General features: G+C 41.0%; 2 protein-coding genes and 2 long non-coding RNA genes across 5 annotated transcripts in view; 3 read left to right on the top strand and 1 right to left on the bottom strand.

The window, feature by feature from the left end:
* Nucleotides 1-8,696, top strand: part of VPS4B (vacuolar protein sorting 4 homolog B) — a 34,469-nt gene extending 25,773 nt beyond the window's left edge. Inside the window, exons 10-12 of one of the 2 annotated variants that reach the window (XM_072821229.1) lie at nucleotides 1,825-1,965; nucleotides 3,959-4,106; nucleotides 8,406-8,696. In XM_072821229.1, coding sequence (XP_072677330.1) covers nucleotides 1,825-1,965; nucleotides 3,959-4,060 — 243 coding nt within the window. In that variant the 3' untranslated portion in view covers nucleotides 4,061-4,106; nucleotides 8,406-8,696. Of the gene's footprint in view, nucleotides 1-1,824; nucleotides 1,966-3,958; nucleotides 5,435-8,405 lie in introns of those variants that run through there. The other variant, XM_072821219.1, reaches the window with a different exon arrangement.
* Nucleotides 4,056-25,883, bottom strand: LOC140630679 (uncharacterized). The gene is made up of 2 exons (XR_012028419.1): nucleotides 24,820-25,883; nucleotides 4,056-10,662 (listed from the first exon to the last, which is right to left on the bottom strand). It is a non-coding gene; the product is annotated as an uncharacterized lncRNA (long non-coding RNA).
* Nucleotides 15,177-18,540, top strand: LOC140612223 (uncharacterized). The gene is made up of 3 exons (XR_012013528.1): nucleotides 15,177-15,672; nucleotides 16,958-17,225; nucleotides 17,352-18,540. It is a non-coding gene; the product is annotated as an uncharacterized lncRNA (long non-coding RNA).
* KDSR (3-ketodihydrosphingosine reductase) overlaps nucleotides 24,301-26,662 on the top strand; it is a 38,001-nt gene continuing 35,639 nt past the window's right edge. Inside the window, exon 1 of the mRNA XM_072821285.1 lies at nucleotides 24,301-24,459. Coding sequence (XP_072677386.1) covers nucleotides 24,352-24,459 — 108 coding nt within the window. The 5' untranslated portion in view covers nucleotides 24,301-24,351. The remainder of the gene's footprint in view (nucleotides 24,460-26,662) is intronic.

Here is a 26,662-nt window from a genome sequence, read left to right on the forward strand (position 1 = left end):
AGAAGTGTGAGTTTCCTCTTGGTCACGTGTGCTTCAGAATCTGAAGCCTCGCTTCGCATGCAGTGTTTTGTCTGCTTGAATGAATGGAGCATTCATTGTAAAAAGACTGTGATCTTGATATTTAAGTGGAGGAGGTAATTTGGACCAACCATATTGCTGGGAACAGCAGTATCCCGAATTACTCATGAACATGGATGGTGAAAATCCTGAAAAACTATTAGCAAACTCAATCCAGCAGTAATGACAAAACTGATATATTATGACTAAGTTACATATGTTGTGTCTGTTGTCCTGCAATAAATTTTTTTAAAAAATGATGAATTTGAATTAAAACCTGAATTTGAAGCCTGACTCCACAATTTACTTATTGAGGTCTCCTTGAGCAAATTATATTATCCATTTAAGGCTCCTTGAGCAAATTATATTATCCATTTAAGGCTCGTTTTTATCATCTCTACAATAAAGGCAATAACACTGCCTCAAAGTACAATTGTGAGAATGAAATGAAGTATTCTTGTAAAGCGCCTCCGTCATGGTACCTGAGTAGTCCAGGAAATAGCCCTTCCCCCTACAGCCACCTCATTACTGAGGGAAACACGAGAGGCTCAGGGGCAATTTTATGTTCCAGCCATTGTATTTTCTTTTAAATTCTCTTTACCATTTAGAAACTATAGATTCTTCAGAACTCAGTCCTTTCCTACCCAGAACTTTTCATTCAGTTCTCCACGTGACCACCAAAGACAGCTTAAATGACCCTGTAGCCAGGTCCTTTTTAGGAGAATAAAGGTGAAGCAGCCAAATCAGTGTTAACATCTGGCCTTCTCCATCACCAGCGAGTAGATCTCTCAGTGGGTCCATCCTTGACTCCCATTTTTAAGGCTAATTATTTCAGTTAGCAAAAACAAGATTGCCTGTTTATTTATCAAATGTCTACAGTACTACTCTGAGCCCAGAGATAAATCAGAAAGTACTACAATCAAAAACAAAAATCCCTTGTGCTCTCTTTGGCAGCACAAAGGATTACAAAAAACAAAAATCTCTGCAGCTAAAATTTTTGTTGGGAAAGACAGATTATAAAATACACATAATAAGTAAACCTAGAATCTTTATTTTTCTGCAACCTGCCCTAAGTCTGACATAATATTTAAGATTGATCATTGTCAAAAAAAATATTAAATGTGAAATCAGCCTCCAATTTAGTATAGATTTGTTGTCATCTAAAAAAACACTTGCATGTGACTCCTGTCCCAAGGGTTCTTTTTCAGGGCGTTATTAATATTTTATTTTAAATCCGTTATGAATCACAAAATAGCATTGAAATTACACATAGCATTTAATTTTGTACTTATTTTTAAAGAGAAATTTTTTTTGAGAAAACATTCAGTGATTTCACACTAATCTTCCAAATATCAGAACTTTCTCAGTTTTGGAAAATAGAAAAAACTTAAGAGAATTATTGAAGATGCCCCCTTTTTTGGACTAAGACCATTTAATAAGCATTAGAGAAAAAAGAACCCTTCACCACAGATAACTATTTCTTTTCTTTTTCTTTTTTTTTAATTTAAACTCATTTTCTCCTTGTGATCACGTAGTTTATCATAGGAAATTTCGAAATATAGGAAAGTATCAGGAAGAAATTAACACCAAACAAAATCTGTCCCATCACCCAAAGATAATTACATTTTATTGTGTATTCATCTGTTTATTTTTAGAAGTAAACATTTTAACAAAATACAAAATAGTACATTTTCAAGTTTCTTGATAATGGCCTAAATCTTAAGTTAATTTGTTCAAGTAAATATTTCAGATTACTGTTTATTCCAGGTGTGCGGACCTTCACGAGCTGATCCCAACAAAATAGTAGATGATCTGCTAACACCCTGTTCTCCAGGTGACCCTGGTGCCATTGAAATGACATGGATGGACGTCCCTGGGGATAAACTTTTGGAACCAGTTGTTTGCATGGTTTGACATTTTGTTTGCTATTAAGAAAAAAATTCATAGTTTGTCATTTGTGAGACAAACATTTCCAGTCATGTGAGATCAGAAAATGTTGGTGTGATCGAGCATGTTTATAAATACTACTCAAAAAGTTGTGAAGATTAATTGAACTTAAAATATAAAATAATTATCTCGAAAATATTTTCTTGGGCTTTAAGGAAAATTTAATTTTAAGTGAAAAAGCTTTTTTAAAAAACCATAGGTTTCTACATTTGTAGGTCTTATAGCTAGGATACTATCACCAGAATTCTTACCTATATGACATAAATTATTGTCAAGACTTACCAAAAAGTAGAATCGGTAAATTTCTTTTCTGAATCTAAGATTTTATAAAATACTCAGAGCTTAATGCATAAATCTTGTTTTTATAATGACGTTTTCTGTTTTACTTCTTCAAGCTTTATAGAAAGTTTAAATATAGTGCTTGTAGAAAAAAAAATCCTGAAACCAAGTGTTTATGATAAAAAATTATATTTCTATAGTTTATTTTGGGGGGATTAAAATAATTCTTTTTTTTTTCTTTTTTAAAGAGTTTATTTATTCATGAGAGAGAGAGAGGCAGAGACACAGGCAGAGGGAGAAGGAGGCCCCATGCAGGGAGCCCGACACGGGACTCGATCCCGGGTCTCCAGGATCCCACCCTGGGCCGAAGGCGGTGCTAAACCGCTGAGCCACCGGGCCTGCCGGGATTAAGATAATTCTTAAAACTTACTTTGTAAGCTATAGGAAGCTTACTGTGAAAAGCTACATTTGTTATTTTTGTATTTTCTTATTGGTGAGCACACAGTTTTTTAAATCTTCTTCAATTACAGATTTTCAAAGAGCGTTATGTGAGAATGAATAGTAACTTCTAGAGGAGAAATTTATTTACATGAAACGTACACATAGATCTATAAACATACATGTACTTCTGTATGTGCATAAGTATATATTTATAGATGTATTTATGTATTAATGCTTCTCTGAGAAGTTTTTTGGAAACTTTTTTTTTTTCAGTCCTTGCTATGTTATTTTTATTTAAGATTTATTTTAGAGAGCTCATGCAAGTGAGCACAGGGAGGCAGGAAGGGAGAGGAGGAGAAAGAATCTCAAGCAGACACCCCACTGAACAGGAGCTCATGACCTGAGCCAAAGTCAAGAGTAGGACTCTGAACCAACTGAGCCACCGAGGCACTCGCTGCCTTTTTTTAAAGATGTTGTTCTCTTGACCATTTTTCATACTGTTTTATGAGACACAGCCTAGAAGTTAATCTTTTAATGAATCCCTGATACTAGCATGTTTTCTTCCCATTTTGATCATAATTTTAACTAATAGTTAAAAATCCTGGGGGCATGCATCTAGGTGGCTCAGTCAGTTAAGCATCTGCCTTCAGCTAAGGTCATGGTCTCAGGGTCCTGGGATCCAGCCCCAAGTCTGGCTCCCTGCTCTGCTTCTCCCTCTCCCTCTGCCCTCCTCCCCCACTGGTGCTCACACTCTCTCTCTCAAATAAATAACACCTTTTAAAAAATATTCTGATTAGTTGGTTTTAATTAAATTGTGTTGTGTTTCATGTTAGTATAAGTGAATGACTATATTCCTTTTGAATTGCACTTAGTGAACTCTTGTTTTAAGAAAAAATAGTTAAGACCAGAAAAGAGATCAGAGATGTATTTTAGAGGGCCTTGATCCTCAGGCTAAGAAGATTATACTTCCGATGGGTAATGGGGAGGCATTGAAAGTTGTGGTCAGGATAAGGCAAGCAGTTTATTTTTTTTAAGGCAAGCAGTTTAAAGTTGCTGTGCAAAGGAAGAACATGTCAAAGATGTACTTCAGAAGAAATGAGAGGTTATTGTTAGTAGCTTAGAGTACACTGCAAATACTTTAACTTCAGATGGAAAGTTAGTAATAATAATGATGTATTGGTTTTTATTTGATTGAAGCCATTACTAATACTTCTTCCTTCTTTTTCCCTGACAGTCGGATATGTTACGGTCACTATCTAACACGAAACCCACAGTCAATGAACATGACTTGTTAAAATTAAAGAAGTTTACGGAAGATTTTGGCCAAGAAGGCTAAACCAAAGACAATAAGGAAGACATTTACCATGTGTGTTCTTTCTTTCGTAGGTACTTTTGCCTTTCTTGGATGGCATTCAGATTATTTCCAGTAAAACTCTTTTACCACAGGGAAATACAGATCTCACTCCAGAGTTCCTTTAATTTTATATGTACTTTTGCTCCATTACCAGTTAAATGCTCCTGTTAACAAAAATTATAAAATAATGGATATAATGAAATGAGTGATACACGTACCAATGGCAAAAAAAATAGAAATGACCCAGTTAAAGAGGATTAAAATTGACTGAAACAGCAATATTTAGAATTGGTGGTATTTGCACAGAGCATTTATATATATTTTTTTCTTTACCAAAATAAAATAGGGCTTATTTTATATTTTGAAAAACAATTCTTAAGCATCATTCTCATCAATGTGTAAAGTGTATTTACTTTATTAAAAAATTTTAAATACTAGAATCTTTATTCTCAGGGATGGGCAATAAAACAGCGAAGAGCACTGTGATTGGGCTTGAGAGATTTTGAATTCTGTTCTAGCCAAGTCTCATTGATGTTTGATAGGCTAACATTTTTCTTTGTGTAGATTTCAATAATTTCTTTAAAAGCAACAAGTTTCTATATTTAATTAAATAATACCTTTCACTGTGCAATCTCGAAAGAAAGACTTTCTAAATTAGGCATTGTCTTCAGCTTGAAGAAGAAAATTGTCTACTTCAGTGTCTTTTTGTAGCAAGATTGACCAAAACAGATGGCAAATAAATACATACTTTTTAAATAACTGTCATGAAATACTATAATGGGAACCTCTGCTAAAAGGAATGTCCTCCCTTTGAATTATGGGAAGTTTCTTGTGGATGTGTGTGTACATATATATAGATTTTTTTTTTTTTTTTTTTTTTTAATATAGGCTACCAAGTGTCTTGGCTTTTACCTTTTAAGTTCAGGGAACAATTTGTTCTTGCTACACATGCGTTATCAGTGAAGCTTTAGAAAAGAGCTAATGTCTCATTAAATAATAAAATACAAACATGAAATATTATTTTAATATCTTCAAATAAATAATCTGAACGTGTATATTATACACTTTAGCATCAACACTAAGTTGTGCCTTGTGCATTTGCATTGGCTGTATATACAAAAGATTATGAAGTTAGTTGGAATGAGGTAGATTCCTTAATTACTATAAAATTCTACCTTGCAAATACTATAGAATAACTTGCATTTTAAAGTATATTTGCACATTTGACAGATAATGCTCCCTGGTTGCCTTTGGCTTTTCTGTACAGTTTCTTTTTGTTGCTATTAGATGGAAAATCATAGGTCTGAATTACACTGTTCTTACATGAAGTAAATTGACATAACCTACTACTGGCTATATTCTGTGTATGCTTCTTTATTTTGGGATCTTCTGTATAGGAGAAAATAGTATCTAGATTGATGAGATACAAAGAAATTATTAGAAATTATTGAGACTGTATACATGAAAATTCTGTTCTTCAACAACTTTTTATGTGAGAGTGGGAGTTAACTTGGCAGACTAACAGTTCTTTGTGGCCGCCTTATAAAACAGTTTATTCTTTATTAGCCTCAGAATTATAAAGTGTTGGTGTTAATTATATCATTAGGAGAATTCACATAATTATATGATAGTTGAAATCCAGAATTTTTTATAAAGCCATAATTTGTTTTGAAGGAGTATTTTACTTAATTTGACAAAGTACATGACCCAATAGTGAGTATAGTGTTGAATGTAAATGGATACTTTATCATACTTAATTCTTACATGTGCTTTGAGAACTGTGTCTCAGTATGCAAATCACTTCCAACCGTAGCTCTTTTCTACCTTACATCTTCTACACTTTTTACATTTCTGGTTCTAAGCCTATTTCTGGAATCACATAATTTTAAACTTAGCCTTGAATGGTAGCACATAGGCCATGAGTTCTTTATGGACAGATAAATACAATGTTCAGGCTCTATCTGAACTTGGACTCTTAAGAAATTTTGGGTAGCTGGTTTCTGAGGCTACTTGAGTTCCTGTGTGACCTAGATGTTGAAGAACATTGTTTTTCTCATCTTGAAAACTATAGGGGTCTTAATAAAAAGAATTTCAATAGAAAATTGACTTTTGAGTTTCCTGTCATCTACTTGCAGAAAAACAATGAGTATGTATATTTGATTATTAATGTGAAGTACTACCATTTAGCCACTTGCCACTGGCATAGTTAAGAAATTGAGGCACACCTCTGTCACTATAAATGTTTCTTTATGTTGTTGCAAATGAATCCGCAGCAGTGCCCAGCATGGACACTTCGTCTCACCTTTGTGAGCTCTTAAGATCATGTGCTTTCCTACCTGCATACCTTCCTTCACGTCTTTCTGTTACTCTAATACAGTGTCCTTTCTTCTTTGCTAGTCCAAATTCCATTATGTCCATTAAGACCTAGCTCATGGCCTGTATAATCTTTGCCAGAAGAATTCCTAAACTATCCCCACACCTACCTTTGGATTCCTTTAGTAATAAATTGATAGTACTATCTTAAGATTCATACCCAAATTTGAAGCACATTCTCTTAATCTTGTTTAGATCATTTAGATTATAAGCTCTTCAAAGAGTTCCTTTACAACAACTAGCACTGTGCTAGACACTATTAGGTACTTAATAAAGGCTTGAATATTAAAGTAGTTTTGTCCTTACTGTTATCTACTCACTGGATTATCTGTGAGACTTATAAAATAGGTAATTTGAAATGACTTTGTTCTTACTGGTCTAGTGAAATAACTAAAGTCCGAGGTAAGCCAGAGCTGGCCCCTATTGGCTTATGAGAATCAGTGCCCATCTCTTCCCACCTATGAGTTCCTTGAGCTCGTGTTGGAAGCTTGAAATCTGCTATGGTGGGAGGATTCATACCACAAATCAAGGTTTAGTTAGCATGGTGCCATACAAAACAAAGCCCATCTGTCATTGAAAAATTATTATTTATTGCATTTACAGAAATACTGTACAGAAGTTATATTTTTAGAGTCATAAAAAGCATTTGATAAACTAGTACCCATTTATGATTAAAAAAACAAACTCTAGGACTAGAAGGGAGTTTCTTCTTTTTTTTTTTTTTTTAAGATTTTATTTATTCATGAGAGAGAAAGAGGCAGAGACACAGGCAAAGGGAGAAGTAGGCTCCCTGTGGGGAGCCTGTTGTGGGACTGCATCCCAGGACCCCAGGATCAGGATCGTGCCCTGAGCTGAAAGCAGATGCTCAACCGCTGAGCCACCCAGGTGTCCTGAGGGAGCTTCCTAATAAAAGGCATTTACCAAAAAAAAAAAAAAAAAAAAAAACACTATAGCAACCATCATACTTATTTGGGAATTATGGAAAACTTTACTGCCCTGCTATCACCACTTCTTTTCAACTTTGGACATGAAATTCAAAGTTTAGGGAATAAAAAGGAAACAAAACTGTTATTCTCAGATGACACCGTATATATAGCAAATCCAAATTAATATAAAGTTAGAATTTGAATTTAATAAGATCACAGGATGCAAAGTTAATAAAATGGTATTTATCTGAGCAACAATTAAGAATTGAAATTATTAAAATACCAATTAAATAGCCTCAGAAAGCCGCAGATAGCTGAAAATAAGTCTGAAACACAAGCAGACCTTCATAGAGAAAACTAGGATACATTACAAACAAAGGAAAACCTGTGTAGGTAGAGAGATGGGCCTGTTCATGAGTCAGAAGACTTACTATTCAAGTGTCAGTTCTAATGGAGTGGATTCTAGACTTAATGTAATCTCAAATCTGGAGCTGGGTGATAGAAATATAGACCAATCTGTATATTTCTGTATATATTATATATATCTCCAAAAACAAAAATAGATGCTTAATAAATTTTGATGATTAAAAAGAAAAAATATTTTATAGTTTGAATCCATTTTTATAATAGTATATGTCTCCTAGCTGTATGTTCCTGTTCATTTATCCATATAATCATCCAGATATCTGTATATGTATGTATATATACAGATATGTATAAACAATTTATTTTCTTTTTTTAATTTTTTTAAATTATTTGTAAAGATCTTTATTTATTCATGAGAGAGACACAGAGAGAGAGGCACAGGCAGAGGGAGAAGCAGGCTCCACACAGGGAGCCTGACGTGGGACTCGATCCTGGGTCTCCAGGATCACACCCTGGGCCAAAGGCAAGCATCAAACTGCTGAGCCACCCGGGCTGCCCAACAATTTATTTTCACCTTATGTTCATTATGTTATTTGTGGATAGTGAGATTTTGGTCGAAAAAAAATTTTTTTTTAAATTTTCTCTACCTCTTTTATCTTCAGGTATATTTTCAGATGTCACCTTTCCAGTGAGACATTCCCTGGTCATCCTATTTAAAATTGCAGTCCCTCCTGATGCTCCTTAGACCTATTCCCTGCTTATTTTTCTCTGTAGCGCTTATCATGTAACATACTGTATAGTTGACAGTTTTTCTTATTTGTAACTTTTCCTACTAATATGTGTGTTCTGTGAGAGCTGGCATTTTCTTGTCTTTTTTTTCTCTCTGCTGTATCTTAGTATCTGGAACAGTGCCTGGTGCCTGATGGGCACTCAATAAATATTTATTGAGTGGATGAATCTTTGTATTTTTTCTAAGTTTGAATACTTTGCATGAGCATTTATTATTTTTCCCCCTCCCCTGCATTTTTACTTTAAAAAAAGAAAATTGGGAATGAAAACAAATATGTCAAGAAATTAACAGTGGCCAAATCTGGGTGGTAGAAGTATGAATACTTGTTCATTTTTCCTTTGTTTTCATCTTTAAATATTTTAATTTCCCAAAATAAGTAAAAGATTTTAAAGGAAGAGTTAGGATCAGTCAGGCTAAGAGCTGATCACAGGAATTTGTCTCCCCTTTTGGAACCCTATAAAATAATAGAGACTTTAAGAAGACAGAGTGAAAAAAAAGGACAGCAAAGGTAATTCATCAAACAAATGTACTTTGGAGGACTGCTGTTCATCCAAACTGCCTTCCTGATTTTGGGAATGCCCCTGGCCCCACACTACAGAAACCAAAGCTGGAGATATCCTGTTTTTCTTCATCACTAGGCACCAGGTCCATCAATCTCGAGCACCACAACGATGGCAGGACATTAGAAACAGGATCATAGCAGCATCAATAGCATCTGACCCGCTGGGAATCTGGTAGCTTGTGGTGAGACAGCTAATGAAGTGCCTAGTGAAGACAAAACATTGGGTATCTCCTTCATAGCTGCTGTAGAACAAAAAAGGCATGAGAACTTCCAAGGACTGCTACTTGAAGTCAAGGCAGGGAGCGAAACCCAGGGATCTGTGACTATAAACATTTCTTGTATTCACAGTCCTAAAACAGGCAAGTGAAACTTTATGTTTTGATCTTGCAGGTTACCAAATAATACCAGTTGAATTCAGAGTCATCAAGTTTTGTGGGGGTTTTTTGTTTTTATAATGTGAAGGTAAGGAAATTTGGGGGGCAAAAAGCAGGGTGCATAGTATTGGGATGTGTATATTTATAAGGATTTGAAAGATTCTGAGTCTCAGGAAATACCTGGAACCCTATGGGTAGGAATGGAGTATTTTGGTTATCAGTTAAGAAAAGAGCCTAGTTTCAGAAATTATTGAGTTTTACTTGAGTTCAGTCAACAGAGACTCTGAATTTAGCATTTTGGTTTGAGCTGCTGGGAGCGGTTTTAATTGTTTGCTTAGCTGGTTGAAGAAACAGCTTGACAATCAACCCACTCGGAACTCCATTAATATATAATGTAAAAAGAAGAACCCAACATCTTTAGGAAAAAGAAATGCTACCATGGATTTATATTGTGAGGACCTTCACAAGGCCTCCCTATTCCCACAGAAGATCCATAATCCAGTCCCTTAACCAAGCCTTTGACAGGTGAAAGGAACACATTCCAAATTATTTAACTGGCTCTTTGATTTCATCAGAGCTGGAAAGATCCTTTGTAGAAGCCGATTAATGTCAACTAATCATTACAAGCCAAGTGGACTTGGCACGTTAGGCAGTAGACCTAGCATGATAACAAACAGTCTTCCCCACAGAGATCATAAGTGATAATTCAGTGATACGAGAGTCCTTAGGACCAAAGTAAATGAAGGTGCTGCTTCAGGTACAACCAAAAAACTCCCAAGTCTGGCCTCCAAGAGGCCTGACCATCATGGCTTTAAGAGCTATTTTTTCTCTTGGTTTCTGTGGATCAGGAACTTGAGTTCTAGCCAGGAGCCATGTACATAGTTATGGCCAGACAGTGGCTGGGACTGGAATGGCAGAGGGCTGAAACATCTGGGGGCAGCAGGACATCTCTGAAGTCTCTGGGCCTCTCCAAGCAGTGTCTGCAGGGGTCGCTCAGGCTTCCGCACTGCATGGTGGCTTCCGGACAGTCAGGTTGAAGGCTTCAAGATCAAGTATTCAGAGAAGCAGAAACTCTTCCCTTTTAACGGTGGTCTCAGAAGCCACGGTGCGTCACCTCTGCCATACTCTCTTGGTTGAAACGGTCACAAAAGCCCTCCAGTTTCAAGGGGAGAGGATGTAGATCCTATCTGTCACTGGGAAAACAAGATAGCATTGTGAAAGATACAGCCATCAAAAAAAAAAAAATACAAGAACCAAACCTAAAAAATTGAAAGTGGTTATCCCTCATGAAGTTGAGGCTTTGAGGGTCAGGAACTGCTGATTTATATTACTGGCCCACTCTACTGTTTGTTTTATAACTACGGGCTGTTACTCTTGATTTAAAAATGAGACATAAAACATTAAAATCACCAAAAGGCAAAGCAATTGCATGGTTAAAAAAATTATCAGATATTATCTAAATTATGTAAGATGATATGTATAAAGAAAAAAGGAGTACGACAAATCTAGTTTCACTTAGAACTTATATGTACTTGGCTTCACCGCTAACATGCCTGCCCTCAATAAACAGTTCAGTTAAATGGATAGATGAATCAGCAATTAGAGCATAACACTTTGAGTTCAATGACAGATATGTATGGGGTACCAAGCAACTATGGAAGACAAGCATGTAAAGAAGGCACGAAAAGAAGTAGAAAGGCAAAACCTCATTTGCCATCCTTGGGGATGAATATTCAACTTTTTATTCTGAAACTAATAATTGAAAAAATTAAGCATTTCATCCTTCATTCTTGGTAGAAACAGAGAAAGCTGGTCCTTTATCTCTCCCTTTCCTCCCTCTCCCTCCCTCTCTCTCCTTCCTTTCTTCCCCCATTTCCTCTCCCCCTCCTCCTCTCTCAATGCTGTAGAGAAAATAGCAAAATTTAAACTATCCTGTGGCAACCTCAATGAAATAATTGACTCAAGCAAATATCAAAGGATACTAAAACTATTGCATGAAACGGAATATTTACTTGGGATTTGTTTCCTGTTTTCTGAATAACAAACCACTCAAAATCAATGTTGGCTTAAAATGCCATCTACTTTTTCTCATGACTCTGCAAATTTGGCAGAGCTCCAAGGAGAGGGCTTGCCTCTGCTCTATATAATGTTGGCTGGGATGGCTTAACTAGGGCTGAAGAATTCAAGATGGCTTCACTCATATTTCTAGTACCTCCAGCTAGGCTGGCTGGACCTCTTTGTGGTGTCTTATCGTTGAGTAGTCCAACCTGAGTTTCTTGGTGGCTTGAACCCAAGAGAGCAAAAAGAGAAGCTTCAAGGCCTCTTAAGGCCTAGGCCTAGAAATAAGGAAATACCATTTCTATCATATTATATTAGTTAAACTAAGTTACAAGGCCAATCCAGATTCAAGGGATGAAAAGTGGTTTTCTACCTGTTGATAGGAGGAGCAGCGCATGCTAACAGAAATGGGAGGAATTGCTGGTGGCAATCTGCCAACATTTCATGGTGTCACTCCCAGATGATCTGCTAACTACAGAAGGAAACATGATCTTTATGATGGAGAGAGATGATTGTCACCACCTTACCCAAGAAGTCAAATTAAGTTGAGCAACACTTATAGGGGACAAACAGATATGTGCTACTCGGTAGGATGCAACACAAAATACACTTCTGAAGTGTTCCTACCAAAAATGTGTAATCTGAATCTAATCAAGCCATAGATGTAACTGCTGAGTTACAGAAAATTCAAGGGAGAGAGAAATAAATAACAACAAAAACCGATCAGTCATGGGGATCCCTGGGTGGCTCAGCAGTTTAGCACCTGCCTTTGGCCCAGGGTGTGATCCTGGAGTCCTGGGATCGGGTCCCGCATTGGGCTTCCTGCATGGAGCCTGCTTCTCCCTCTGCCTGTGTCTCTGCCTCTCTCTTTCTGTGTGTCTCTCATGAATAAATAAATAAAATCGTTTAAAAAAAAAAAAGAACCGATCAGTCAAAAGAGATTAGGACAACTACCAGATACTGGCCTGGTCTCTAAAAAGTGGATACCATTAAATAAAAGGTTGAGGGACTCTTCTAGATTAAAAGAAACTGAAGACACATAACCTAATAACCCACTGTAATATGTGAAACTTGACTGGAACCTGGTTTGAAGGCAAGAAAAAAAAAAACAGCTGTAGAAACCAATTAGGAGGTAATTGAAAATATATAAATATAAACTAGATATCAGATATTATGGAATTGTTATTGTCTTGGGTGGGATAATGGTATTGTGGTTATATTGGTGTGTATTGCACCGTTATTTTTGGATGACACATCCCGAACATACACATAACGGGATGAGAGATGAAAGTCCCTGAAGTCTGCAATTTACTTGCAAGTCATATAAAGCAAATGTGACTAAGACTGAGGGATTAAGGATCATTTCTGAAGGAGGTGAAACTTGGAACTAATTTGAAAGAAACATAGTGGTAGATTCCATGACTGTTTCCCAAGCACTAACACAAACCCACAAGTAATCTATGAACATGATCATGGAACACCTTTGCTATGTACAACTGAACACTCTTCTGGCTGAAATGGCAAGACTTTTGGATATAGCCAATCCTGGATATGGGAATAGTTGTGTCTTGGAAAGTTGCCAGAACTCCAAGACTCCTGTCCTGTTTTCCCAAAGACTTCTATAAAATTGTCAGTGGACTTAACAGAATTATTTATGGCCTAAGACATCATATATTGCAATATTAAAAAGCTTTCATATTCTTATTTGAAATGTATGTCTTAGGCATTAAAGGTTCCTTTAAAAATCCATTGACAATTTTATAGAAACCTTTGAAAATTTCCATATTTAAGAAAAAGCGATTACATGAAAAAGTATCGGCATGCAGAGGTCTGGATTATTAAATGAAAACATTAATACCGAAAAATGGAAGAAATTGGTAGCAGCCACATGACAGAAGGTAGGCTGGTGTAAAAATAGTTCACAGGTGTGGTATGGGGCACAGCTCTGGCCAATCAGAACAGTGGACTGCTATCAACAGCTGCTCCTCTAAGGTGATTGTATGTACACACACACACACACACACACACACACAAACATACACCCGAACACGCATCTTCCCTCTAAGAACATTAGTTCTCACAGGTTCCTTCTGCTATAGATTTGACTACAAAGTAGAGGAAACCCTTTGACATTTTTCTATCGACTTTAGGGGATGTTGAAATTCTGGGCACTGACCAATGCCAGGTCTAAATTTCAGTTCACAAATTCCAGTAGGCAAATAATACCATATTTCTACATCATCACTAAATCAAATCCAAATCACAGCGCTGTCACTGTTAATTCTTTATCAGGCCTCTCCCCAAAGGACTGCAGGAAAGTCCAAGAGGCTTCCCCGGTGCTCAGACAGGAGATAAAATTCCAGTGCACCAAGTCTATTACTGGCATTCTCTGCACTCAAGTCCACAGACATCCCTCAGCTCTCCCCTTCCACGCCAGGAACATAAGAGAAGAATCTTTGCAGAGGCTGGAAGCCTCAGTGCCATCCTATCTGTGGGTGCGGGTAGCTCCGACCCTCAGATTGTGTGAGGTGGGAGATTCCGTCCCCATTCCTTCCTGCAGCCTATGGAGTCTCCCTTTCCTCCACTTGCTCTAGTGACCTGAGAGATTAGGACTTGTTAGGGGGAGCCAGTAGAAAAGAAAATACTTTACAGGCCATTATGCTTTTGCTGGTTTACACCATACAAGGGAAGCCTGCCACCTTCACCTAACAGGGGAAGAGGAAGTCCAGAGAGAAAAAAACATCTCAATCACACTGCCACATACTGTGAGGCCATCCCAAGATGCTGTGAAAAAAGTTTGGAGCCAAAAGCAACTATCTCTCTGAGTGTTCATTACTACTAATTTAAAATGTATTCTTGGGATCCCTGGGTGGCGCAGCGGTTTGGCGCCTGCCTTTGGCCCAGGGCGTGATCCTGGAGACCCGGGATCGAATCCCACATCGGGCTCCCGGTGCATGGAGCCTGCTTCTCCCTCTGCTTGTGTCTCTGCCTCTCTCTCTCTCTGTGACTATCATGAATAAATAAATAAAATCTTAAAAAATAAAATAAATAAAATGTATTCTTTATTTTCTCATTTTTTATAAAGTGAACGTTCGTTATCTTTACTGTAAAAAATATATGACATAAAACTTACCATTTTTTTCTATTTTTAAATGTCCAATTCAATGGCATTAACTACATGCACAATGTTGTGGAACCATCACCACCACCCACTTCCAGAATTTTCATCAACCTGAACAGAAACTCTCAAACAATAACTTACCACCCACCCCACCCCACCCCCAGGCCTGGTGACCACTGTTCTACTATATTTTTCTATGAATTTGCCTATTCTAAGTACCTCGTATAAATGGACTCATATGGGCAGCCCTGGTGGCTCAGCAGTTTAGTGCAGCCTTCAGCCCAGGGCGTGATCCTAGAGTTCTGGGATTGAGTCCCACGTCAGGCTCCCTGCATGGAACCTGTTTCTCCCTCTGCCTATATCTATGCCTCTCTCTCTGTGTCTCTCATGAAGATAAATAAAATTTTTAAAAAAATAGACTCATACACCATGTGTCCTTTGTATGTGGCTTATTTCCCTTAACATAGTGTCTTCAAGGTCCATCCATGTTATGGCATGTACTGGAACTTCATTTGTTCAAGCTGAATAATATTCCATTGTATATATGTATATTCCACATTTTGTTTATCCATTTATCTGTTAATGAACATCTATGTTGTTTCCACCTTTCACTGTTGTGAGTAACGCTGCTAAGGACGTGGGTATACAAGGATCTGTTTGGGTCGCTTTGGGGCATATACTTCGGAGTGGAACTCCTAGGTAGGTATATAGAATCATTCCATGGTGATTCTATGTTTAACTTTTTGAGAAACCGCTATAGTGATGGCACCATTTTGCATTCCTACCACCAGTGCATGAGGGTTCCAGTTTCTCCACATCTTCCCCAACACTTGTTTTGCCCATTTTTGTTTTGCTGAGATTTTTTTATGATAGTCATGCTAATGGACATGAAGTGTATTTGTTATTTTTCAAATAAAAAAATGTCATCAACAGTTTATGAAGACCAAGAATGAGATGTTTTGGAGTGATAGCTGTAGGACTGTAACCCCATCACAAACCTCTGCTACTCATTCAGTCAGTCATGGTAAGACGATCTTTATATTTTGATTTTGATATTTTTTCACCATGGACTTTAATTCTTTTTAATATTGCCTTAAAACATTGTTTATGTTGATTACTGATGATTTTGGCATCCCACCAAACTTTGTTACTGGATCAAGTGCCTCAGTTGCTTCACCTTTGTCTTGTCCTGCCATGTTCATAGACTGGAAGTACAGTTGAAGTTACCAGAAGTAATGTCAAATTTAATTGACTAGAGCTTTTCTTTGCAAAACCTTTCAAATGAAGCCACACATATTTTATACTACAGCTTTTGAGAAGAGTGCCTGCTGATGTGCAGAAAAGATCCCATTTAGTACTACACACAGCATCAAAATATCATCTGGAATTTCCTAAATGACTCTTACACCAAAAAATAAACTTTTTTGTACTTGGGTCTAAGTTCTAACCAGATTATTTAATCTTTTGGATAAATCAAATGCTAGAATTTGAGGAGAGTATGAGTTATGTTTTCTAATAAAGAAGGAAAGTTGTCAGGATAAGGGTTGGGTGATACGTGTTGTTACGAGTTAAGTTCTGCAGAAGCCAACAAGAGGAGTCTGCAAGATGTTTACTACAGATCATCCCCTGTGAACAGAGGGAGGAGGGAGCAGAACTAGGCAAACAAAGAAGTAAAAATCTACAGTCTGGGTAGGGCACAGCATGGATGGCTCATCTCTGCTGGTGAGGCATCACTGGGGGGTTGGAGGATTAACTTTCAAAATGGCTCACTCACTCAGCTGGCAGGTTGGTGTTAACTACTGGTTGGGAGCTCAACTGGGACTGCACACTGGAGGCCTCCGTTTTTCACAAGGACATCTCCAGAGACTGCTTGAGCTTACTCAGAGGATCATGTATTAGTTCTCAGATTAAATGTCCCAAGAAAACCAGCTACATAGCCTTTTGCAACCTATTTTGTAAGTCCTGCAGTGTCCTTTCTGCCACAGTCCATTGATCAATTCAGTCCAAAGGCCAACCCAGGTCAAGGGGAGGGGACATACACCCCACCACTGGGTGGAATTAGTGTCACGTTAGGAAAGAGTGTGTGCGATTGGAGATGTGGTGACTGTCTTTAGAAAATAGAGTTCACTACAAAAATAATTCTCCACATGAACCACTTTTATGCATATGTCTAACGAACAGCCTAACCGTTTTGTCAGTCTTTTTCTCTGTATTATGTTTTGTTTTGATTACATTTATGATTTTTAAGTCTGTGGATTCTAACAGCCAATCATTAAAGCTTGTATGTCGCATGTGTTTGTTTTGCTCAGGTATCATTTCATTTTTCTGACTGGTTTGCCACAGAAGGGATATAAAAAAGGCAACTGGACATTCAACACAGTCTGAGGAGCATTGAAGGCAAGGCTCTCAGCTGAGAGCAAAACGGGCAGGGCTGCCTGAGGGGTGCCAGCCAGCCCTGCATCACCCAGAGCGCTTGCGACCCAGAAGCAGCAAGTGCAGTGGAGCAGGAGACACCGTGATCCTGTCATCAGGCAGGAGTGTCATTTTGCCTCGTTGTTTCTTCAAGTCGGTCATTAGGTATTGTTTTGTTGGCCTCTACAATTACACCTCATTTGGCCCCATATCCCTCTATTCCCTTTAATAATGTCTTAGTCCTTTATAATAAACAGCGATAAAATGTATATACTTCCTCCTCTTTTCCAGGTCGCCTGATTTGAGTCAATATTTCTTCATGTTTACCTTCATGGAGCTAAATGTTTATTCTTCTATTACTTGACTTGGCAGCTTGAAGTGATATCTTTGGGTTTCAGTTATAAAGGACACCATTCATAAAATCACTCCTACCTTGCACATGTTTTCCTTCTTCCCCTCCTAAAATGTGTTTCTTTTATTATTCTTCCATTGTTAAGGTATATGCCAATGACATAGCATTCTGTTCTATAGCCCCTGCATTGGTTTCATTCTTTGTTCTATGGTTAAATATATTCATTTCAAAAATTCTCAAAAGGCAGCACCATACCTTTTCAGTCATCTTTTAGCTGGCTACCTACTGAATATTTGTGCCCCCCCAAAATTCATATGTCAAATTCCAAGGCCCAACAGGATGGCATTTGGAGGTGGGCCTTTGAGAAGTGATTTTGTCTCATAAATGGGATTAATGCTCTTGTAAAAGAGACTCCAGAGAGTTCCTCCCCGCCCTGCCACCTGAGGACACAGTGAAAAGACACAATCTATGACAAGGAAGTGGGCCTTCCCAACCACCGCATCTGCCAGCGCCTTGATTTTGGACTTCTGGCCTCCAGAACTGTGAGAAATAAATCTCTGTTGTATATAAGCCACCAAGTCTGTGGTATCGTTTTATAGCAGCCCAAATGGACTAATAGTCTTAATATTTTCCTTAAGAAACACTCAAGGGAAAAGCATTTCCTTATTTATTACACATTCAAGGGGTGAAACATGGATTAGCTGGATACAAAACCTTGGCTCGACATTCTTTTTTTTGTGGATCTTATAGATGCATCTTTGTTCTCTCGTGTTGAATGACACCATGGAGAAATCTGAAACTAGCCTGATTTCTTTTATAAATAAGTGGCCTGAATTTTTTTGCCTGACTGACCAAAGTCTTCATTCTTTTAAAATCCAGTGTTTTTTCCAATGGTTTTGTAGTTTTACATTTATGTCCGTGATTCCTTCAGCATTAGTCAGGGCTCTCCAGAGAAACAGAACCAATAGAGGATTGATTGGTGGACTGGTTATAAGAAATTGGCTTACATGATTATGGAGGCTGTCAAATTCCAAGATCTACAGGTGAGTTGGCAAGCTGCAGACCTGGGAAGAGCCAATATTTCAACTGAAGTCCAAAGGCAAGAAAAAAAGCTGATGTTCCAGTCAAAGGCCATCAGGTAGGAATAATTCTCTGTTACTTGGTGGAGGGTCAACCTTGGGTTCTATTTCGGCCTTCAACAGATTAGATCGGACCCACCTACCTGGGGGAGGATAATCTGTTTTACTCAGTCTACTGATTTAAATGTTTGTCTCACAGGGCACCTGGGTGGCTCAGTGGTTGGCTTGGGTCATGATCCCCGGATCCTGGGATCGAGTCCCACAGCTCCCTCTGCCTGTGTCTCTGCCTCTCTCTCTCTGTCTCTCATGAATAAATAAAATCTTAAAAAAAAAAAAAGTTTATCTCACTATATACACTCTTGCAGAAAAACCCAGAATAGCGTCTGACCAAATATCTAGACCCTCCATAGTCTAGTCACATTGATGGATAAAATTAACTATCACACCATCTGAATTAATTTTTGTGAAAGGTGTAATGGTCAGGTCGAGGTTCATTTTTTTTGTCTATAGATGCCCAATTGTCACAGCACCATTTATTTAAAAGGCTACTTTTCCCTCCATTAAGTTGCTTTTGCATCTTTGTCAAAAATCAGGGTGATGTATTCGTGTAGGTCTGTTTCTGGGTCCCATTGATGCCAGTACCACACAGCCTTCATTATTATAGCTATACAAGTCTTGAAAATCAGGTAGGCTGATTCCTTGAACTCTGTTCTTAAATTTTTTAAAAATATTTTATTTATTTATTTGAGAGAGAGAGAGAGCGCGCGCATGTGCATGAATGTGTGTGATGGGGTTGGGGAGCAAAGATAAAGGAACTAGAAGACTCCCTGCTGAGTGCAGAGCCCAATGTGGGTGGATCCCAGGACCCTGAGACCAGGACCTAAGCCAAAAATCAAAAGTCGGATGGTTAACCAACTGAGCCACCCAGGCACCCAGTCTGTTCTTCTTTTATTAAAAAATTTTAGCTATTTTAGTTTCTTTGCCTTTACACATGAATTTTAGAGTACTCTTGCCTCTATCTACAAAAAATCTTTCTGGGATATTGATAGAAGCATATTAGAATCCATTTGGGGGAAATGTCAACTGTGATAAAATACACATGCCATGAAATTTACTATCTTAATCATTTTTTTAAGTTGACAGCTCAGTAGCATCGAATACATTCATATTGTTGTGCAAATATCATAACCTTGGTCTCCAGAATTCTTTTTATCTTGCAAAACTGAATCTCTTTACCCATTAAGCAGTAACTCTCCACACTAGTTTCCGCCCAGCCTCTGGAAACTGCTATTCTACTTTCCTTTTTACTTTTTCTTTCTTTCTTCTTTCTCTCTCTCTTTCTTAATCTTCTCTTCCCTACCAAGCCCCAGACTCCATTAGCCACCATTTTGCTCTCTGTTACTATGAGTTTTTCTTTTTTCTACAATCCCACATATAAATCTGATTATGCAATATTTGTCTATATTTCTGTGGAATCTTTCTATATTCACTTGGTGTAATGTCCCCGGGTTTATTCATGTTATCACAAATGGCAGGATTTCCTTTTTTTAAAGGCCAACTAATATTTCATAGTATATATTTTTAACACATTGTCTTTATTCACTTATCCATTGATAGACATTTAGATGGTTCTAAACCTGTTGGTGAAGCAATGTAGAGATGGGATGAATATAGACATTGTCCTCTTGTACCCTCTGGAGCACAGAATGCCAATAAGAACTTTTTTGTGGGCCAAAAAATGACAGAGATGCATTTTTTTTTTTTTTGCATCTGCAGATGGCTGTGGGGCAGATTCCCTGCGAGGAAGGCCCAACACAGAACTGGTGCTTGGACTGATGCTGGTCCTGGAAGGCTACAAACAGGTTTTCACAAGGACAGATACACTCTGGACACTCTGGACTGGGTTCTGCATGCCTAGAGGTAGGTGCAAATGCTCAAAACACTATAAAAGGATGGGATCAGAAGATATTGCACCAATTCGGACCACCAATTCCATTTCTTCAGACCAAAGAACATACTTTACAGCCCACAGTGTCCAACAATGGGCAAAGAGATATCACATCAGATGAACGAATCATGCTGCATATCATCTTGAGTAAAGGTCTAAAGGAGAGTTGGAACAGGTAATTGAAACATTTGTTGCCTAAAATGGGAGAGGGAGGGGTAGCTGGGGAGGGAGGGCGGCTGGGTGGCGAAGTTGGGCAAAAGTCTGAGTCTTGGTTTCAGCTCAGGTCATGACCTCAGGGTGGTGAAGTCAAGCTCCATGCTCTGAGCAAGTCTGTTTCTCTCTTCCTCTGCCTCTCTATGCCCTTCATTCTCTCTCTCTCTCTCTGGAATGAATCACCGTTAATAATAAAAGAAAACAAAATGGGGCAGGGAGAGATAAAGACATGTAAGGCTGACTTATGTGTCTTCAGGAGTGTGTTGCTCACTTTGATAGATCTCTCCACTTTTCTGGGGGATCTGGAGGGAGTGAGGGAGAATGCCAGTATGACTATGCAGTTCTTCCCATGGAGAGAAGATGGTATGACCATAATTTCTGCTTTTTTTCCCTCCACATTGCCTCAACTTTCTTTTTTTTTTCCTTTTTTTTTCTCCCCGATGCTGTGATCCCAAGGACCAGGGCTTCAAATGAAGGTGCTAGAATCAACGATCATTCCTAAGCAAGAAACTATATTTTTCAACCTTTATACTAGAATTCCAAGACATTGACAAAGGGCGGGGAGGTTATGCATTCTCTCCATCTGATGAAATTGGGATTGATAGTGAAGGCAGTTGTGTTGCCTCATGGTTGAGAAAGCCCACAAGCTGTATGCCTGTATCATCGTACCCTCTATGAATGGGAATGGACTGAGGGGGTCCACTCAACTACTAGCAGTGCTGGCAATCTGGAACAGCATAGAACTAGGCTCAACCTAGTGTTCTTTCCAACAGGGGAAAGTGTGAGTAAAAACAGAAGGAGAAATAGTAGCTGCAGGTAAAAGAACAAATAAATGGGTGATGCAACAAGTAAAATCCAGTATGATGTTAACACCTTGATGGAGGGTCATAGCAAGAGGTGATATTGTCTCCTACAAGAGTCCAGTTAGACCAGATGTCTTAGCGGCTGGACACCACTCCTTTTTCTAGGAAGCTGATAGAGTTGAATGGAAACTGCAAACCTGTGAGGGATTGCTTTGGGAGACACATGATGTGATGATGAACTGGACCAGTTGTTGATGATTGATTGAAATTCCAGTGATATGCCACTATCTTTCAACTCTTATTTTTCAGGCCATGTCTACTGCTGTGACATATTGGGGTATGGTGTAACACTGGCAATGTCTTATCAGTAAGATTGCATTACTGATATGGATGGCCGGATTTTTTTAAGATTTTATTTATTTATTTGAGAGAGAGAGAGAGAGAAAGCACAGAGGGAGAATGAGAGGGAGAAGCAGACTCCCTGCTCAGCAGGGAGCCTGACTGGGGCTCAATCCCAGGACCCTGAAATCATGACCTGAGCCGAAGGCAGATGTTTAACTGACTGAACCACCCAGGTGCCCCTTGATGGTCAAATCCTGGGAAATTGAGTTAAGAGCCTCCTACTCTACACTGCCTCCTCTAACTGTTAGGGCATATGTTTGTTTTGCTGTAGGAGAGCTTTGGATAAAGGCCAGGGAGTGACCTGTGCAGTAAAGAATCTAGGCTTGCCTCAGAGTCTTCTCAGAAGAGAAGGGCTAGCCTCTGTCTTTGGCTTCTTGGAGGTAATCTGTGCCATACCTGATAGAAGTACCTTTGTTTAAACGAGGGCAGGCCAATCTGTACTTTTAAGGTGGAGGTTGATCATGCCAGAAAGACCAACGATGTGAGTTAGGTGGAAGGTTGTATCAGGCAACATCAATTGACCTGAAGACTGTGTTCAGCCATACAGGCAACATAATGAAAACTCCAATAAACACTCTTGATTCGATGAGTTTCCCTGGTTTGCAATACTCCACTCTAGTATCACACCACCCAGGCTGGGAGGGTCACGTGTCCTGACTCCATGGGAGGTGGCAACCGGAGCTTTGCAGGTGGAGGCCTCCACACTTTGCCCTATGTACTTCTTCTCTTGGCTGACTTTGTCGTGAATTACAACCATGAGAATAACAGCTCAATGCGGAATTCTGTGAGGCCTTCCAGAGAATTACCAAAAGTGAAGTTGGTTTGGGAACCCCTAAATTTATTTCTTAATTTTTTTTTATTCTAGGGAGGAACCCCCAAATTTGAATTGGTGTCAGAAGTTTTGCGGACTGTGCCATCAAACCTTGTCATTCGCCTAACTCTGGGCAATAAATTAAGAGAGAAGAAAAAATTAGATCACTCCCTTTGCCCCTGAGCTCTTTCCTATTTCTGAAAACAAAAACAGAAAGGTAAAGCAAGCAAACAAGCAAACTTCCGTGCCTTATCCAAATAAGGATATTTGGATATCACAATGAGATGCCACAATGAGATGCCACACCCCCTGGAAAGGCTATAATTAAAAAGACTGATAACAAGTATTGGTAGGGATGTAGAGAAACTGGAACGCTTATTGTTGGTGGGAACAGAAAGTGATGTGGCTGTTTGGAAAATATCTGGCAGCTCTGGTTAAGGATTGAATTACTGTAGATCCAGCCATTCTGCTCCTAGGTATGTATCCAAGAGAAATGAAAGCATATGTCCACACAAAATCTCATCCATGAATGTTCACAGCACTATAATTCCTTTTTATTTTTTTTAAAGATTTTATTTATTTATTCATGGGAGACAGAGACAGAAGCAGAGACACAGGCAGAGAGAGAAGCAGGCTCTGTGTGGGGAGCTGGATGTGGGACTTGATCCCGGGACTCTGGGGATCACAACCTGAGTCAAAGGCAGATGCTGAACCAGCGAGCCACCCAGGTGCCCAGCACTGTCATTCCTAACAGCCCCCGAATAGAAACAACCTCTATGTCCAGATAAATGAAATGTGATCAATTGATACGAGGGACTACAAGTTGGTGATAAAAAGAATGAAGTGCGGTAGCATTGTACAGCAGGGATAAACCTTGAAAACATTATATTAAGTGAAATAAGCCTGACAGAAAAGGCTGCATATAACAGAATTCCATTTATACGAAATATCCAGGCTGGGCAAACCTAGAGACCTACAGATGGGTGATAGCCTAGGACTGGGGGGGTGGTTGGGAGGAACGGGGGGGGGGGTGGCTGCTGAAGGGTGCAGGACCTTTTAGGGTGGGGGTGTGTATCACTAACCCAATGTCCTAGATGGACGGTGGTGGTGGTTGCAGGAGTCGGGGACTGCGCCAAACACCATGTATTGTGCAGTTTCAGTCGGTGAATGGGATGGGATGTGAATTAGATCTCCGTAAAGCTGTTTGTTTGGGTTTGGGTTTGATCCCCGCCTCGGGAAAGCAGATGAGCTCTGAAGCCCAAGCCAATTCGAGCCGAGTGGCTTCCTAAACTCCGCGGAGGCCGCGCGGGGCCCGGGAGGTCGGCTTCGCGTCGGGGCTCCCACAGGCGGCGGGGGGCGCCCCGGGACCGCGTGCCCCCGGGCAGCCGGCCTCCGCGGCGCTCCAGGGGCGCGGGCCCCCCGGTCCGCCCCCGCCCCCGCCCCCGCCCGGGAAGCGCCGCCCCCCCCCGCCCCGCCCCGCCGCGGTCGCGCCCTCCGCCGGCTCCGCCTCTTCCCCTCCGGCCGCCGCCCCGCCCCGCGCCCCGCGCCCCGCCCCGCCCCGCGCCGGCCGCGAACCCAAACAGCGGCTCCTGCTGCGCGCGGCCGCGCGTGACCGCCGCGCCGCCGAGCCCCGCGCCCGCCGCCCGCCGCCCGCCCTCCGGCCCGGCCCGGCCCCGCCGAGCGATGCTGCTGCTGGCGGCCGCCTTCCTCGTGGCGTTCGTGCTGCTGCTCTACATGGTGTCCCCGCTCATCAGCCCCAAGCCCCTCGCCCTGCCCGGGGCGCATGTGGTGGTGAGTGGCCTCCTGTTGCTGCGCCGCCGCCGCCGCCCGGCCCGAGGCCCAGCCGCCCGCGTCCTCTCCCCGCCGGGGCCACCTGCCGCCGCGCAGCCCGGCCGGTCCCCGCGGCCCCGGGGTGGGGGTGGGGGTGGGGTGCGGGGGCGCACGGCGCGGGCCCGGCCGGGGTGCGCGCTCGGGGTTCCCGAGGAGTCCACCGAGGAGCCGAGAGGCTGGGAAACTTTGCCAAGGACACCGCGGTCGGCGGCGGCGCGGGCGGGGGCGGGGGCCGGGGCCGGGGCCGGGGCCGGGGCCGGGGCTCGGCCTGTGCGAGGACAGACGGAGCAGCTGCGGGAGGAGACTCGGGAAGTGACTCACCTGGGCGGGGGGCGTCGGGGCTCCCCGGGGCTCCTCCCGGGCTCCTCCCGGGCTCCCCGGGGCGCGCTGGGCCGCCGCGCGGGCTCCCGGACGAGCCTCCGACCTGCTGGCGCGTAGGCAGGAGCCGGGAGCCGACGCCGGCGCCCCTCAGATTCGCCCCGGAAGCTCGCGCCTTCGCCTTTGTGCAGGTGTCCGCACCGCCTCACCTGCGCCCGCCGCCTGCACCTGCTCCGGCTTCTCGTCCGAGGCCCCCGCAGCCCCCGGGCGCCCCGCCCCGCGCGGGGAGGCTGCAGTGAGGAGACCGGGCTCCCGGGCCGGCGGCGCCAGCCTGCCCCGGTGACCCAGGCGCGTCCCCGGCGGGCGCTCCCCGGACGGATGCTCCTTTAGTTCACGGTGCTTTAAGCCTGGACAGCAAGCGTCGGTGCATGAGAAGATGTGTTTTTTTTCCTCTTCTTTAAATTGTCCTTTGTAAACCTATGAAGCCTGTTTCCAACGCCTGCCACCCCCCACCCCTGCGCAAGGTAGAGGAGGTTAGTGTCCGCTCGTTTCAGAAGCGAGCGAGAGACGCAAAACTCGACGCTTAGGCCGAATGCTGCAGGTGTCACCTCTGCCAGAGGACTTGTGCCCCCGAAGCGTGGCTCTGAGAGTTGCAGTCGTTCAGAAGTTAGGCCTGCAGAGCGTAACTTTGGAAAATACGCAGAGCCCCAAAGCAGGAACGAACATTTTGGTTCAGTATTTATAAAGGAGTCGCAGTTAACCTTGATTCCAGTCCTTCCAGTTTCATTCCGCTGCAGGCCCTGAGTAAGACCAAGTCTGATGGGGTAAACGAAAAAGACTTCTCTTCACCGTCCCACTTTAATACGCCACTATAAATAATGTGAGGATGACATGAATAATTCACATGATGTCACCATCTGTCTTCTTTTTTTAATGTCATAAGACAAGGGAAAGTGCAGTTCTTTTTCTTGAGGTTTGTTAGGAGCGGACCAGGTGGTGCTAGGAGAGGGAGCTAACGTTTAGAATGTCTGCCTGTGTGAAAGCAGGAGCAGGCTGAGGTCATAATTATTTATTGCTTTCTATTTAGAACTAGTGTAATCTCCCTAAAGACAGGGGCAAAACTGCAGAAGTATTGCAGGGTACGTATGTATGTATGTATGTATTTATTTATTTTTTTAAAGCTGTTTGATGGACTTGTTGAGAACTGGAAAATCAGGTCTTCCCTTTTTTGGAAATGGCTGGGAGCAGTTCTTGCAGGAAACCACCCTGTCTCTTGTCCTCGATAAGGGGTGTCTGATGTGATGAAAGAGACAGTAAGAATAAGATAATATTTTGCATTGAATGGCAAAGTGATAAGGAAAGGGAATTAAGCAGTTATTGCGAGTGTCCCACATCTGGGCCCAACTTACCAATTGTCAGGCAGCCCAATCCGTATTTCCTGCTTTTCTCAGTCATTGTGAAAATCTCTTCCATTTTCTTATATCATTCAGAATAACACAGCCTAGACTTGGCTTATGTATATTCTTAGATACTTTCGAAGCATTAGCTTGATTAGAAGGTTAGTTTCTCATGAGCTAAGACCGAAAGATTAAAGTCTTCTTACCCTTGTTCTTACGGAAAAAACTTAGGAGTTATCAGGTTGGACAGTATCTTGGCTGTGCGGTACATGAGCACAGCTAGCTTACCCACCAACAGTCTAGATGAAACACAGCAGTAATAGTAAAAGCACTTTAGAGCCTATAAATTTTTTCAATAACCTCATAACTTCAACTTCCAGTAATTTATTGAGTAACAAATAGGGAAACTACACATTTTTTTTTTTTTGGCATTGTATTCCTCAGAGAAA

Source organism: Canis lupus, chromosome 1 (assembly GCF_048164855.1).
Source record: "Canis lupus baileyi chromosome 1, mCanLup2.hap1, whole genome shotgun sequence".
Classification (NCBI taxonomy): domain Eukaryota; kingdom Metazoa; phylum Chordata; class Mammalia; order Carnivora; family Canidae; genus Canis; species Canis lupus.